We start from the raw sequence: 17252 nt of genomic DNA, 5'->3' as shown, positions 1-17252 counted from the left end.
CCATTGACGAACCCTTTTTTGTTTGTATCTTGTACAGATTAAAATGTAGCACGCGAAAGCATAATCCGGTTTAATATAATCTCTCTTTGTGGAGAGGTTCTAAGTAGAACCTCTTTATAAATTTTTTTTTTTTTTTTTTTTTTTTTTAAACTCAACCTGCTATCCATGCAAATAATGGTTCCACCACGACAGCACCGTTTTCCAAGCCTCCACTAACAAACCTGTTTTTCTGAAAGTGTAGTTCTTTCATTTTCAAGTGAAAACCTGGCTTTGGTCATAAACCCTGATGCAAATCTCTCGCGTGTCATTTCAGTCCATCCGACCTTCGGGTCGCGTCTTACCCTTTCACCAGCTCCACGGCGATGAAGTCGCTCCCGTCGCCGCTGTTGAACAGGATGATGCCGTCCGCCGCGGTGGTCTTGAACTGGAAGAACAGGTGCATGGAGGTGTAGGCCTGCAGCGTGGCCAGGCTCAGGTAGCTACTCTTGGCTTTGAAGGTCACCGGGTCGGCGATGATGGAGCGCATGCCGAAGCGTGCGTTCAGCTCGCAGTAGTCGATGTCGCCGTTCTTGCACAAGTCGATGTAGAGCAGGCCGTTGAACCTGAGGCTCTGCAAGTGGCCGATGAAGCTGGACGGGATGTGCGAGACAAAACGGCGCTCGGTCATCACACCCGTCTCGATGTTGTGGAACTCCAGGCGAGTATGGTCGCCCACCATCTGACCTGCAACCCAAGCAGGTTGGGACAAGAGGGGAAGAAAGAAAAAAAGGCAGCTATACTCTTCCTTCCACCGACTTCAAACTGCAGCTCAAGTATTTTTTACTATTTTTTTTTTTTTTAAGGTTGCACACTCTATGGCTGTGTTCCAATACTGTTTTCCAAATCGCCCCCGTGGACTTGGCGTTGGGAAATTCCCCATCATCATCATCATCGCAAAACTCATCCTAATAGTAGCGCAAGTGCATTTTCCTGAAAGCCACAGTGATAAAGGCAACATGACTAAACTTTATGAGCAGAACTTACCCAGAATGCCTTTACAATAATATCGTGGATGATGCACTATTAGGTATATTTATAACAGTGCAAGGATATACATGGACACAGGACCGATACGATGCCCAGACTATGCTCAGTCACATGACTGTGGCTGCACCGCTGAGCTATAAGCGTTCGTACATGTAATTCCTTATGATCGTGAACTAGAATTAAAGCGAATTACTTGCTAGCATTAGCTTTCGTAGAGTTCTTAGCATTTGACTGAAAATATGCCGCTCTGCAACGGACTGGCATCACATACAGGGTGTGTTCGCAGCTTACGCCCAGTGTTCCCGGGACATGCCCATTCCCTGTCTGTCCACCTCCACCCTTAATAGGGAAAAAAGAAAAAACACTTACTGCAGATGAAGGAATGAATTAATAAATGAACACAAAGACATCTGTCTTTGTCCAAGTTAAAAGTGCAGTCAGGGTTCGTTCTTTTTTTTTAATTTTTTTTTTTTTTTAAAAGAAGTACAAAGTCCCGCCCCTTTTAAGAGGACTTCCAATGAACACATGGAGAAAAGAAAAGAAAAATATAAGAAAAAAAAAAATGTTCTTTACTATGTACTAATGTAGAACCCTACAACAGACGGTTCCTCTTAAAACACCGTCGATATCTTATTGTTCTTCTTTTTAAACTTGATTTTCATTTTGGTGCAAGATGAGATTAGAAATGAGATTACTGCTTCGAGGAGTGTTTCCATCCTGAAGAAAGTCTCTCTTGTTCATCCCACGGGATAATGATGGAATGTTTTCGGAAGGGACTAAAACCCTGGAGATACTCTGGTGATGATTACATAATCCCACCTTGCTATGTAAACCTAATCCAGTGCGAATAGGGCTTTACAGAGCTACTTTGTAGTCTCCATAAATCTTTTATTTATTTATTTTAAATGCAGCGAGCATGCTTTACATTTTATTCCCTCAACGACTTCCGAGTCACGAAAGGAAGTCGATCGATATGCGTCAAAAAACAAAACAAAACAAAAAAAAACAGTATTGGAACACAGGACACAACGTATCGTCTAAACCCTTGAGGTAGTTTAGGATTTTTTTTTTACCCTTGCAAAGAACCCACCATGCACAGGAGTTCTTTCTAACCTTGAAGAGAAACACCCTGATCTGAGAGCGTGGCTTGTTCCATCAATAGCCAGCACATTATTATTATTATTATTATTTATTTTAAAATCTTAACTGGGTTCTTAATACTTTTCCACTTCCAGCACCATTTTGAGAATTCTGCCATTACTGCTATCAATCTTAACAAGAAAGCAGCCTGAGATACTATTTGCTTTGTAGTTGAGGAAATCGCTTGTCTTTCAGATTCAAAACCAAGGGAAGTACCTTCAGCTACGTCATCGTCAACTGTGAGCTTGTAGGTTTTACCGCGCCGGATCACCCGCACCGTATGCCACTCATTGTCATTGAGTTTTTGTCCAGCATACAGTGTCTCTGGTCCCTTGCCTGAGAATGACGGTCATGAAAAGTTAATGCCATTCTTAATCGATCACTCCCAATCGAACCTTTGCTTTCTATCGCCTTTTTTTTTTGGGGGCGGGGGTGTGATTTATTATTACATCTACACAAATCTGCCAGATAGATAGATATACAGCTAAAGGGTTATGGTTAGCTCTACTGTATCGCCGATATCTGTGGTTTAAACATGAGAAAAATGATGGAAGAATTCAAATAGAAAGCAGAAGTTTGATTCAGAATGTATTCTTATTGCAAAAAAAAGAAGAAAAAAAAAAAAGAGAGAAAAGAAACATTCGTCTGAAAAGTATGCAGTATTGCTAGACAAAGAAATCTACCTCGACAAACTAAATGGCTTTTACTCATTAAGAGGTTTGACACACCACCCACTCCTTTTTATTTTCCTTTTACAGCTCAAGACAAAATCAGTCGAAACTACTATCTAACGAGGACGTTCGTGAATTATTCTTACTTCCGAATCACACGACGGACTCGAGGTAAAATATTCTATTCTGTATGCGTGAGCTTAATGATGCTTGTTATTGACTCGAGTCTATGGGATGTCTATAAGATTCCACCGCTGGGATTCGACGAGAAGGTATGATTCCATTTTCGAGCCGTTTCATCGGAAATACGACCTTATGTCTCCAAACAAAACGGTCTAAGAAGCCTTCTCAAAATCGGTAAGGCCTGGTGACTCCATGACATCCAAACTTCAAGTGGGTTCCTATCGGAAACCGATTCACACACAGGCACCAGGTCGGAATAGCGTTAAATCCCACGGAACGGCCTTACTTCGGCCAGATTTGAAGGCAGCATCACGCGGGTCTTCCTCGGTGTAGGTGATCTCAGTGGTTTATGAAAGCTTTCGCAAACGTGGCGGAACAACCTGGCGATCCCAACAAGAACTCAGTCGGAAATATGTAAATATACGTCGTAAAATTCTGAAGGGTTTAGTCTATTTAAGAGGGTCCATTACATGAATGACGACCCTTAATCGAACAATTGGTGCGCGAACAAGATGGCTCCACATCAAAATTTCAGACCGAGCCTGACCGCAGATACCACCCTAAGGCCTGGTCCCCGGTATGGGTTCCTCTAACCCTAATCCGGGCAGGGTACATGGCTCTTTATATGATTCCGCCCCTCAGATCTGCTCACCAAGGGTGGCCATACTGGGTGCCTTAACCCGAGCGTGACCCCTGGCAAGGTCACTTTTAGTTACGAACCTGTTCAATCAGACAGGACGCGTCATTAGAATAGACTTCACCGAGTATTCCTACGATATTTCTCGAATATACAAACCCTGATCAAATTGAACAGCATTAGTTTAGTGGTTCAGAGACAAGCTCCTGTGATTGAAGCTTGCGAGTTCAAGTCGTAGAGCTGCACAGGTCGGCAAGATCGGGATTGACCGAGAGACGGATCGCCTTCGTCACGTCATAGAAACGTTCAGACTTTGAGCAAGACCTTTAAAACACTTTAAACCCCCAAGAGACTAACAATAAGACTACTTTCAGCCAGCATTTCCTTAAAGCATGTGTGAGGCATGAATATACTGTATGAAGACAGAAAAAATAAATAAATCCCTACGTAGCAACAAAACGGCTAGCGAAATACTTATTTCTATGCTAGGAACCTGCTGACGGCGCAGCCAGACAATTCAACCCATAAACTCAAGACAGCTGACCGTGAGGCTAAAGAATTCCGTGCATTACAGCCAGAAACGAACGCACCTTCTAAGTTTCACATGCGCGAGTTAGGATTTTGAGCACTCGGTTAAATAGCGCACAACGCAACTGACTGATCTCAAGCTCCGCCCACTCTTGCTAACTCTTCTTCTCTCATTTAAGCTTTTGAAACTCTTCTCGACGCCATCATCACGAGACATATCGGATCAGGCTAGGGGTTCAGGCAGACGTTGAACATCGTTAAATATGAATCATCTGGAGAGAAAAAAATAAATAAAATTCTTTAAAAAATTCACAACTGCCACAAATACATTTTTAAAAAAACTGAGGTGAAAAATTGTGTCTTAAAGGCATGAAAGTGATTTTAAAAAATAATAATAATTTTTAAAAAACCCATAACAGGGGCTATCCAGCAATGTGTCCATCAAATGAGTCGAACAGTTTATCGTTATCCAGTTTCGCGTGTCTCTAAACATTTCCGTAACGTTAAGGTAGCATTTGTTTAGTAGTGGAAAATTACGAACGGTCAGTATGTTGAGTTTTTATGAGCATCTGTGAACGATTTTAGCTCAAGGTTACAGAACGTCGCGGCAGAATTTTAGTTGTCGACGGTTCTGGAAACTTTCGGTTGTAAGGATGTCAAGTTTTTGTGAAGTCCCTGTGAACATGTGAACTCGAAGTTTATAAGTGTTGTACAAAAGTCCAAGAATTCTATCTATAACGCCGCGGCAATACTTTTATTCTTTTGTGGAACGTTCCGGATTGGTCGTAAGAACATTCGTTGGGTCAAGATTTTCTGTTAAAATGTTATAAACGTTCATACAATGTTCTGCCAAAAAAAAACAAAACAAATGTATATATATATATAAAAAAAATTTTTTACGTAAAGTTCTTAGTTATAGAAATGCTAACTGGGACCATTTGAAGAACATTGGGGTGTCGAGTTTTTTTTTTTACATTTTTTATTTATTTATTTATTTTTTTTTAAAGTTTTCTGTGAGCATCTCCATGAACAAACGTAACGTCCGCACAACATTGTAGCAACATTTAGCTGTAGAGAGTTCAACAAGACTCGTTAGATGCCCACGGGAAATATTAGCGTGCTGAGACCCTGACCGAGTCGAACTGAGACTGCTAAGTGGTTAGTAGAAGGCCGAGAAAAGAAAAAAAAAAAAAACTTGAGGTCAGTCAGTTCTTTGTTTCAACAAAAATTCAAAGCTTTTTTTTTTTTTTTTAAAGTTCCATGATGTTCTTTTTTTTTTTTTTTTGAGAAGTTTCATTTGTTCACATCAAACTCTGCTCCAAGTTCACATTGCTGGTATAATGACTGACTCGGCAGCAGCAACGGTCACAGTGAGATCTTATTAAATGGGAAATGATTGATGGTGTGAAAAGTAACCCATGGTGACAAATTAGATCCCGGTAAAAAAAAAAGCAGATGTATGTTCTAGAAGCATAATCATACTTGTCACTTAGATCTCTGAAATAGCTCACCCGCTCCAGACAGCTTACATAAACGTCCAGTTCTGTTTTTAAGACCCGTGACGGTGTAGCAGCTGCTAAAGTTTTATATCTCTTCGTCAGTGGAACACGGTTTTATTTCTCTTTTAAAAATTCTTTTGCAAGTCTGCGTGTGTGGGCGTGTGTTTTATTTCTAGTAATGCGCTCGCTCATTTTTTAAAAAACTTAAATTTTTCAATTTTTTTTTTTTTTTACCCATTTTTGGAAAGACTGAAAATCTTTTTTTTTTTTTTTCCTTCTTCTTATAATCAGCTTATAATTAACGCGCGCCATTATCTTAAGTGGTTTTATCGACTTTTAATTAACGCAGCTTGTATTATTTTTAATGAATGCGTCTTTTAATTCAACGTGCTTAAAGTTGTATTTCATACCTCATTTCTACGACCTTTAACCCGATGAAAATAAGTCGTTTAACGCACTTGCTTTGTACAAATTCCTACATTTGATCAGCCTTTATGTCAACGCTCCTTAATTTGCTATTATTGTATTTGACTTATTTTAGCTCAAAATCTTTTCTTTGCATTATAATTTTCATGATTTCATGGTTTGTTGTTTTTTTTAAAATTATTATTATTCTTTGTACCTCTATTATATATTTTCCCTTTCTTTATGACATTTTAATTTATTATTAATTATATATTATTTTATTCTTATTCTTTAATTAATTTTCATGAACTTTCCATCAAGTTATTATTTTTGTTGTTGTTGCTATAATCCTTTTAATAAATGCTTTAATGTGCGACTTTTTTAAACTCATATTTATAAAAGTTAATTTTTTTAACCAAAGCATCGTTTTATGGACGTTCTTTAAGCATTATTTTCTCCCTATAAAGAAATCCGACGCTCTTCTCCGCATGAACGATGCCATAAAATCAACCGGTAAATAAATAAAGATGTTTATTTATAAACACTCCGGTGTTTTGTGGGATTAGTTGTCCATCCTGCAGTGAGAGTGTGTAAGCGTGGAAGACGGCTGGGTGTGGGGACGGGCAGGAGTGATTAGTGTAATTAAAAGCGAGTTCATCGCGGCCCTGTCGATATGAAAGGTGGAAATTACGGGGTGATGGAGCTGAAGGACACGAGACTAATCTAGCGTGGCGACGGCTGCGGATTTCCCTCTCCGCTCGTCTCGCCGTGTGATTGATGCCGACAGCTTACGAGTCCCGAATTACGGACGTCGCACGCGGCTCGCTCGGGCACTCCGATTACACCGATATGAACTTCCAAGCTTCTTAACAGATTACTACAACCTGTTGCACATGCTCTCTCTTACAACCGTTACATAAATTCATCCCGATTAAACACTAAACTACGACAAAACTGTACTGTGATGTCATTTCACAGTCTAGGATAAGACCCAGACGCACCGGTAACACTTCCCATGAAGCCTGGATTTATAAATCATTATAACGGCGCTAATTTTTACCGAGTTACCGAACGACGCATCGGACTTCTTATCCATTTATAGCTACTTAAAGTCCCCGTACACGTCCCTGCATGAGAACGATACGTACGTCGGACCGTTACCGGAGACTCCTTCCATGAGAGGTTAAATACACGTCTCGTCACGGAAAACCTCACCGTGCGATCACATCCGTCTTTTGAATACGTTCATGCGGAGCGTCCCCGTGGACGAGCCGTTACTATAGAAACGGACACGCGCGTCAATACGAACCAGCTCTACCGTCGGGGCTGCTGCTGTAGAAGACAAAATCAACACCTTCTGACCAATCGCGACCCAGGATTCAACGGCGCCGCACGGTATGAAGAGCTTCAGAGCTATAAAAAGCTTTATAAGACGTAATAAACACGGTTATGATGAGCTGTGAATACACAAATTGTCAAGCTCTTTACACTCCCAATCAATTCATCAATTCCTAAATTTTCAGCGAGGGCATCCAGAACCTGCTCATGAGTAAAAGCTGCAGATTTAGGTAGTTATAATGACTTATAAAAGGGCACGTGGATGAATCCACACATAATGTACAGTACAGATAATGGGCTTTTTACGCACCCGGGGAACCGAAGTTTAAAAAAAAAAAAAAAAAAAAAAAAAAAGAAAGAAAGAAAGGAAAAAAAAAAAGTTCAAAAAATTGAAAAAGGAAGAACTATTAATTTACTGCTAAAACAATCTGTTCGAATTTAAATATAAATTAGCCTAGCTGAAAATGTGCGCTATATGATACATATTAATTATTATATAAAAGTGTTCTATGTCATCTAACATAACGTTAAAGGGAAAACGCTAAATCTAAAAACAACGAATACATAAACAAACGTGTGCCATAAAATAAAAGCAACCTCGGATTACAAGAGGAATTAACAGACAAGTGGTGACTTCATAATCGAATTTAAACCCCGGTCCCTGTTTAGGCCTTAACACGGATAGCAGAATGAGATACTGTAACACCTCAAAAGGATTTCAGCATGCAGGAAAATATACATACGGAAAGATATCGATCACACCGCACACATATGCTCGTTTCATTTGCATGCACTTACTTAAAAGCCGTCTTCCTTAGCGAGTATCCTAATATACTCGATTATCACTCGAACAAGAAAATACTCTGTGCACAACATTCATCATTAAGATTAATGAGTAACACTTGTTTACCACGGCGGCGTTCGTAAGGGCTACATAACGCCTACGTAGACCTGTCGTGACGGCCGACGACGGGAAAAACACGACGCGCGTTTAGAGAGGCTTGTTCCGTATTCTTCGGGTTTGAGTCAAGTCGACATAAGATCGTGTTAGGACGCTTGTTTTTTTTGTTTTTTTTTTGGACCTACGTTCGAATGTCATAAGCGTAACGGCTCGGCGGTAAATCACAGCTAGGCGTGAGGACCTGCTTTATAACGCTGACATACAGAGGGTTCGATCGGTCATTAGACTGCAATAAAGCCGTCGTTCCTCGGAACCTTAAAGGAAGCGGGTTTCTTATAAGGTTTTAACGTCGTGACATGCCGTGCCGTGCAACGCAGGGTCGTATAACGCTTATAGCTTGTTTATGACGCAACGTAAAAAACAAAAACAAAAAAACACGTTTGATTACACTGAAGGTTATAAGAGCGATCACACTGTGGTAACAGTTGCTTCTCTGAACCTTAAATAAAGCGAGATTCTTATGTCTGCTCATAAGCTTTTAACGTCATGATATGTCAATCACAGCTCGTTTATAGCTTGGTGGTAAATTATAGCTGGACATTAAAACCTGCTTTATAACCCCGTGGCATGGGTGACAGTGACGTTTATTTCCACTTATAATATATATTTTTTAAGGAAATATAAATATGTAACCGCAACGTCATGACACCGACCTTCAATCCGTCATGTCATGAGTCACATAACGGCTACGGCTTGTTTATAGCCGGGCTGCAAATTATAGTTTGACAATAAAACCGGCTTTATAACGCCGACAGTGACGGTTATAACGCAGTTGTTTCTCTAAACCTTAAACAAAGTGAGTTTCTAAGTTATTTCTACTTATGAGGTTTTAACGGCACGACATACTGTGTCGTACTGCGTCATGCGAGTCGTGTAACGGTTTAAAGCTCGGGGATCATGACCCGCTTCATAACGCTGGCGTAGTCAAGATTACGAACCGTGAACGAGGTTCCGTATTTCCGCGTTTAATTCGACTTTAATTACCGTCCGACGTACACGACACGATGCTGACGTGAGCTACAAAGTCGTTCGGCGTAGGGTTCCGTCATAACGTCGCTCCGCGGCCGCGTCGGCTCGACATCAGAGTCTTCCCGGAACGAGCCTTTCTAAACGTCCACGTAGGCGTGCGTACGTCCGTCATCGCGAAGGGCGTATGCAGGCGTCATACAGCCTTACGGACACCTCCGTTCGGGTCCAGCGTTACCGATTAATGGTTAATTATTAAGTCACCACTCGGAGAGTTTGGATTCATCGTCCGACCGCTAAGGAACAGGGAAAGCAAGAGACGCAGTACATACAACAATCATTAGAAACAAAATGAAACTTGAGTGTTAACTTACTGGAGTTACAGTTAATCCTGATACAGTCTAGATGGGGAAGAATAAATGACAGATGAAATTGCATCCTTCAAGGTTACAGCTGCAGACATCCAAAAACAAGAATTCCACCCTTCCGGGGACGTCCACATGCAGTGCGGCGGCCATTTTACACACACACACACACACGTTTTTAACCTGCGTTCCTTACACACATATGGAATCGATTGTGCTTGATGTATGTGTCAGCGTTATACATTTCATCACATCAGACATAGAAATATTTCTAGCAGAAATGTTGAATTCATTGTTTTGAGCGTATTCATGTATAATTGTATCTGGATACATTTTTTTAATTTTTTATAATTTTTTTTTTTTTTTATTTTTTTTTTTTGTTTTTACACTTACCACAGCAATATAGCAACCTGATCGATTGAGTCAAGCGTTTAATACAAGCTGAGTGGATTCTATATTCGTAAAATGGCCGCTTATAATTTACCAACCACATGGATACACTGACCCAGATCTTCCTGTTTCATATTTTTATTATTTAATAATTTGGAAACTGAAATTTCGACCCTCGTCCCCACACCGGACTCGGCGGCTAAACGGCGTATCGAAATCCCGTCTGATGTTCGGCACGGACGTGGCGACGAGCGAGTTTGTTCCCTCGTCACCGTTAGCACACGTAATCTCTCCGCTCGTGCCGTGATCGAGAGCGTCACGCGATCTGGGCGGGGCTCCATGTGGCTGGATCGTTCATGTGTCGTCAACCGCAACAGAAAAGTGGGAGCAAACAGCCTCGATCCAATTAGCACCAGCACCGTGCAGTGGCCACTGTACCTCCTACTCCAGCTACGAAACCATGATACGCGGGGAAAAAAAAAAAAATTAAATAAATAAAACGAGTCTAATTTATAAAAATAATCACAAATCCTACATTTTACGTTTTTTTTTTTTTTTTTAAAAGCATTTAAAGTGATGCGTAAGCTGCGTATGCAAATAATAACACAGTGCTAAATATGCTTTAAGCTCATCTGATTGAACTGTACGCCGTATTTAACAGATCAATTTAGGACTGTATAAGTCATATCCTTCGTATTATAGTACGTGTAGCGTCGATTTCTTCATCGCTGACGTCTGGACGGCGCTTACGCCGAACCTGAAGTGCCTCGGGATTTCGTCTACTGTTCACGGCTTGTGAAGATAAGATACTCGGATCAACAAAATCAAGTGCTAAAGCGGTAAAAGTCGAGGACGGTGACGTGCTACCAGCTGCAGGTCCAGCCGAGCGCTCTGTTATCGGGCTGTTTGCCGACCGGGCCGCAGGCTAAAGGCCTTTGAAGGGGTGAATACCATCTTTTGACAAAGCATGGAGAATGTGTATCTGAGAAATAGAAATGATTTAAAGAATAAGAAACAAAACGACACAAAAAATAAAAATTTTTTTAAAAAAAAAGCAACCAGGAACTTAAATCTGATGGAGACAAAGAATTGTGAGAAGAATTAATTCGTGTCAGGGTGATCGTTAGAAAGTCACAACACTTTAACGGATATAGAATATAACGTAAAAACGTGTAAGTTATAAAATATATTTAAAAAACAAGAAATTTTTTTTTTTTTTTTTTTTTTTTCCAAAAAGTATGCTCGTCTTAACTAGTGGTGTGACTCTCTCGATATCTTTTTCATTTTTTTTTTTTTCTCCACAACCATGAAAAGGTTTAAAAAAGTTCAAAAGATGGACCGAAAATGTTAATCGTGATAATTAGTAGTTCATGTCGAGAGTTAGATTTGTGAAATGTAATTAAAATTAAATAAATAAATGGGGGGGAAAAAAAAAAAAAAAAACAACAACATGTACATCAAATGTTTTTTTTTTTAATCAAATATCAAATCGAATGCATTTAACCGTGATCTCGTCGTCCATGCATAGACACAAAAGATAGAACACGTCTTTTATATAGATGAGTGAGGAGGAGCGCGAAAGGGGGGCGGTGAAAAAAAAACAGGATGGAGAACAGATAGAGAGAGAAAAACAGGAGGAGTCAGTGCATCCCGAGGGAGGAGGGACTCGTATACGATACCTAAGTTGACGGTGAGTTTGACGCGGCTGCCGTCCAGCTCCAGGCGCAGGGTGTCGGCCGAGTCGCGCGACGTGGTGGCCATGAGCAGGCCGTACGCTCTCTGGGACATGAAGCGCAGGGACACGTCCTCGGCCTCGGTGTGCATCACTGTGGGCATCACCACCTTCATGTACATGCTGCCGTCGTAGCTCAGGATCGACGCCTCTGTGTAAGAACCGACGCTTTGGTTAGAAGTTCAACTCTAAAAACGTCCTTCAAGTAACTCATCTTCAGTTTTATTCCTCTTACACCTCTTCATGAAGAAACCAAAAAAAAAAAAAACAAACTCATCGGTCCTTAAAGTTATAGCAAGTTACGAAGTGCTGACACTGGAGACTCCTTCCCTAAACGTTAACCAAAAAAAAAAATAAAAAAAAATAAAAAAAAATTTGTCAACAGTTACACTGACTTTTTGTAAATCCGTTTCTACAGTACAAGTCCCGGTGAACGAGCCGTTACTATAGAAACGATAACGCATCGTCGATATAAAACGCTGGTCGGCCGGATATCCTCAGCTAAAAATCGATCGATCGGACGAGACGCTTCTCTTAAAGACGGCGCGTCTGGACGGAGTTGAGATTAAACCAGCGTGGAGGAAATGAGCGATACTCCGCGCGGACACGCTAGTAACGTCTCACCTCAGTGACCGAATCGAGCCTGATTACGGAGAGTCGGACAAGTTTGAACCTTAAAACAAAACAAAAATCAAAAAGCGGCTCCGCTGCGTCTCTGTATGAACCGAATCGAGCGGAGGGAGGGAGGGAGAGAGAGAGAGAGAGAGAGAGAGAGAGAGAGAGAGAGAGAGAGAGAGATTCGTTCGTTCCTCCGCAGCTGCGAAAACTTCAGGAGCGCCGCAAACAAACTGCTGACAAACTGCAATTACACAGCCATCAGTGTGGTATTGTGTGAGATCGGTCGCTTTTCAGGCGTCTCTGGGGCCACGCCAAAGCTCATTTTACACCCTGCTCACTACAGACTACAGAGAGAGAGAGAGAGAGAGAGAGAGAGAGAGAGAGAGAGAGAGAGAGAGAGAGAGAAGGGAGAAAGAGTGACATAAGATAAAGGGATAATGAGATAAACAAGAAGAGCCAGACATACAGGTAAATAAGAGAAGCGCAACGTGACAGACGGTGAGACTGAAAAAGAAAGAGTGAGACAGACAGAGAGAGAGAGGGAGAGAGATTAACCTAAAAATAAATAAGGAAGAAAGAGTGACGGAGGGAGATAAGGAAGAAGAGTCAGACATACAGGTAGATAAGAGAAGTGTCAGAGGATGAGACAGATAAAGAAAGAGTGAGAGTGAGAGAGAGAGAGGTACATAACAGAAGTGTCAGAGGATGAGACAGAGAGACGGAATGAGAGAGGGAGACAGAAAGACAGAGAAATAAAGAAGGGTGAGAAGGCAAGACCGAGGGAGATGAAGAGTGAGACCGGTTGACATACGGATACAGCGGCTGCACAGAACAAAGTGATCGAGTGCGAGATGTAATGAAAGAGCGAGGGATTTAGATGGAAAAGACAGAGATATAGACGGGAGAAAGAGTGATAAAGGAGATAAAGGTGAAGAGTTGAAGACATACAAGGAAGGACAAGTGATAGAGGGTGAAACAGAGAGAGAAAACAGAGAGAGGCAGAGAAAGAAGTGGAGACAGAAGGAGAGAGTGAGAGAGAGTGAGAGAGAGAGAGAGAGAGAGAGAGAGAGAGAGAGAGAGAGCTGTGACCTTTAGTCTCTCGGCCTGCGTTAAGTGAGTGAGCGTATCAGAGAGATTTAGCGTCAGTGTTATCGAGCAGCGAGCCGATGTTCACTGACACATTCACACCAGCGGGATAAGTGTGAGTGACAGCACGCACACACACACACACACACACACACACACACACACCATATTGACAGCCGTCTGAGGAAAAGCACAGCATCATGGACTTGAAAAAAAGTGACAGACAGATAGTGATGGAGAGATAAAGAGAAGTGGTGACGTGTGGAGACATAGTGAAGACATGACGAGAAAGAAAGAGTGAAAGAGAGAAAGACAGTCAAAGAAAGACAGACAGGCAAAGAGATGGAGAGACAAGACCTAGCAGAGAAGAAGAAAAAAAAACGTCAGACAGGGAGACCGAGAAAGAGAGACAGTCTCGAGGAAAGAATGAAGTGACAGACAAGGAGACAGAGAGAGAGACAGACAGATAAAGAAAGAGAGGTTCTTAATGAAAGACACACAGAAAGAGTAACAGAGAGACCGTTAGAGAAAGAGAGACCAAACTTAGCAGGAGGAAAGAACAAAGTGACGGACAAAGAAGACAGATAGAGAAAGAGAGACAGATAAAGAGAGGCTTAGAGTGAAGGAGAGACAGATCGAGAAAGAGTGAGAAGAGAAGAGACGGAGAGACAAGACTTGGCGAGAAAAGGGACAGGCCGAAATAGACACAGAGAGAGAGAGAGAGAGAGAGAGAGAGAGAGAGAGAGAGAGAGAGAGAGAGAGAGAGAAAGAAAGAAAAGGCAGATAGTGAAAATGAGAGATATCGAGGCCGATAAAGAAAGGATGATGAGGAGAGAAGAATAGAGGAGACGGAAAAGGGAAGAGCGACAGACAGTGAAAGACAGAAAATGAGACAGACAGATCAAGAGCTACAGATAGAGAAAGAGACCAATAGAGAAGAGACAGATAGTGAAAGTGAGATGAACAGAGAGGCAGATAAAGAGAGGACGATATGGAGAGAAAACGAGAGATGAGACAGATGAAGGAGGAGCGACAGACAGTGAAAGAGATGAGGGAGACGGACAAAGAAAAGACCGATCGATATAGAGACAGCGAAAGGAAGGACGACGTGGAAAGAAAAAAGAGGAGACGGAAAAAGGATGAGACGGCGAAAGAGAGAGAAAGATGGAGAGAGAGAAAGAGACAGTTAAAGAAAGAAAGAAAGACACAAACAGATGGTCAGACATGACAATGGCTGGAAAAGAAAAAAAAAAGTGATGGAGGGACAGAGGAAGAGAAAGTGATAGAGAGACTTAGAGGAACGGATTAGAGGAAAGAATAACGTGACGGACAGGGAGACAGACAGAAAAGGAGAGATGGAGAGATGAGTGACAAAGAAAAGGCGAAAGAAAGAATGGAGACACAGCAAAAGGCATAGAACAGAGACAGATAGAAGAGACAGACAGATAGAAAGGATAGACAGAGAAGAGAGACAGATAGAAAGGATAGACAGATAGAAGAGAGACAGACAGAAGGGACAGACAGATAGAAGGGACAGACAGATAGAAGGGACAGACAGATAGAAAGGATAGACAGATAGAAGAGACAGACAGATAGAAGAGACAGACAGATAGAAGAGACAGACAGATAGAAGAGACAGACAGGATAGACAGATAGAAGAGACAGACAGATAGAAAGGATAGACAGATAGAAAGGATAGACAGATAGAAGAGACAGACAGATAGAAAGGATAGACAGATAGAAGAGATAAACAGATAGAAGAGAGACAGATAGAAAGGATAGACAGATAGAAAGGATAGACAGATAGAAGAGACAGACAGATAGAAGAGACAGACAGATAGAAGAGATAAACAGATAGAAGAGAGACAGATAGAAAGGATAGACAGATAGAAGAGACGGACAGATAGAAGAGACGGACAGATAGAAGAGACAGACAGGTAGAAGAGACAGACAGGTAGTAAAGTGATTTTGATGACACGTCCTGTGAAGGTCATATCGACGGTTTAATAAACGACGAACACGTTCCGATCACGTTCTAACGCATTCGTAAGGACTTCGGTACACTTTATATCTATGTACACGAGGCATTATAAGTACTGTTCATGACACGTCATGTCACGTTAAGCCCCACGTCGCGTAGTGCATTATGAGGCTGCCATGACGGTGATATGATGTGTATTAACCGCCACGTATAGTGCATTCTTTTTAAAAACTTGAACAAAAGCCTTATAAGCAATGCCACAATCTATAATGCCTTTTCATAAATAATCACAACGCCGCACATAATGCCCCAAGGATGCATCAAACATGTTATGACTGTTCATAAGGCGTCGTACATATGGCCTGTATCAAAAGTGCTACCGTTTTATTGATTTATTTATTTTCATGCCATACACAGTATTTTTTTTTTTTTTAATTTTTAATTTTCTTAATAAACTCACAAAATAATAAAGGAGTCGTTTCATACGGAATGGTTCGATAGAACGCTAGCAGTGAGACGGCTGGCCTGTTTTTCAGGCTAACTTTTCTTAATATTTAACTACAAATAATACGTTAACCACGTTTAAATTCTAATCCTAGCAATTCACATTCAAACAATTCGAATACGTCACCAAGGATCACTCAAGTTACGCTAAACTCTGGCAAATGGCCATTTAGCTAGCTAGGCTACTTCAAATAGCTGCCTGATCGCTAGCTGAACTGCGAACCTGTTATTTTTAAGCTGAATTTAGCAATAATTAATATATATTTATTTATACGAATCACTGAGCATTTTACTTAAAAAAAAAAAAAAAAAATAATAATAAAACATACACTTTACTCGAGCTTGGCTACGTTCTAGCAAGTACCTATCTAGCTACCATTGCTCACTGGACTGCTAGCAAACGGCTAGCCAGGTTTACATGCCGACCGCTTTTTAGTGCCAGATTTATCTGTAGATATAATATTACTCACTGATTCTTTTATATTAAAGCTAAAATATGAGACCCGTTTCACTCAGGTTTGGCTAAGTTCTAGCTATTTAGGCTAATTGTATTAGTTGAATTATCGCTAGCGGAGTTGCCGAACAGTTTTCGTCATATGTAGTTATAAATAAATGTTTCAGTCATTTATAATCAACGCGACGTGCTACCTACACTTCACTCAAGTTTTGCTGAGAGCTGTCAAATAGCTGAGTAGCTAGCTAGCTAGGCTAACTATATACAAGCTAAGCAAGGGTACAGCCCTGGCTCAAATCTCTCTCTCTCTCTCACACACACAGAGACAGAGATATGAGCATAGTGTTTCTGAAACACTATTAACAGGAAACTATTCCGTATATAAAATAATTGAGATTTTATCAATGTAAATATATTCTAAACATAAATTCGAAACAAACATGTCGCTTCAAGCTTTAAACGTTCCCCTTCCCCGAACACACCTGCCCCATTAAAGCTAGGTGTTCCTTGTTCTTTCCTGTTTGACGGAGGAGCGGGCGGGGTTACGCGCTTGTGTTCGGCTTGGGGGCGGGGCTAATTAGCATAAAGAGGAGCTCAAAATGAAGAAAGGAGGTTCGTAGATCCTATAGAGGCGATCATATAGAAGGCACGTCAACGTATCCGGCTATAAAAGACGCGTGTCGCGTCTCACGACGGAGGACGACGTGGCGCCTCCGAAATGATAGTTTTTCTGCTCGGTGAGAATTCAGGAGAGCGGACGGAAGAGAA

General features: G+C 41.2%; 1 protein-coding gene across 3 annotated transcripts in view; it reads right to left on the bottom strand.

Moving 5' to 3' along the window:
* nrxn3a (neurexin 3a) overlaps positions 1–17252 on the bottom strand; it is a 286244-nt gene that overhangs the window by 191963 nt on the left and 77029 nt on the right. For all 3 annotated transcript variants that reach the window (XM_053682954.1, XM_053682955.1, XM_053682956.1), the window contains 4 exons: positions 11789–11992; positions 9729–9755; positions 2383–2502; positions 342–723 (listed from right to left, as the gene is read on the bottom strand). In XM_053682954.1, coding sequence (XP_053538929.1) covers positions 342–723; positions 2383–2502; positions 9729–9755; positions 11789–11992 — 733 coding nt within the window. The remainder of the gene's footprint in view (positions 1–341; positions 724–2382; positions 2503–9728; positions 9756–11788; positions 11993–17252) is intronic.

This window comes from Ictalurus punctatus, chromosome 9, assembly GCF_001660625.3.
Source record: "Ictalurus punctatus breed USDA103 chromosome 9, Coco_2.0, whole genome shotgun sequence".
NCBI lineage: Eukaryota > Metazoa > Chordata > Actinopteri > Siluriformes > Ictaluridae > Ictalurus > Ictalurus punctatus.
Note: the sequence above shows the minus strand (reverse complement) of the source record. Positions and strands in the feature narration are given on the sequence as shown.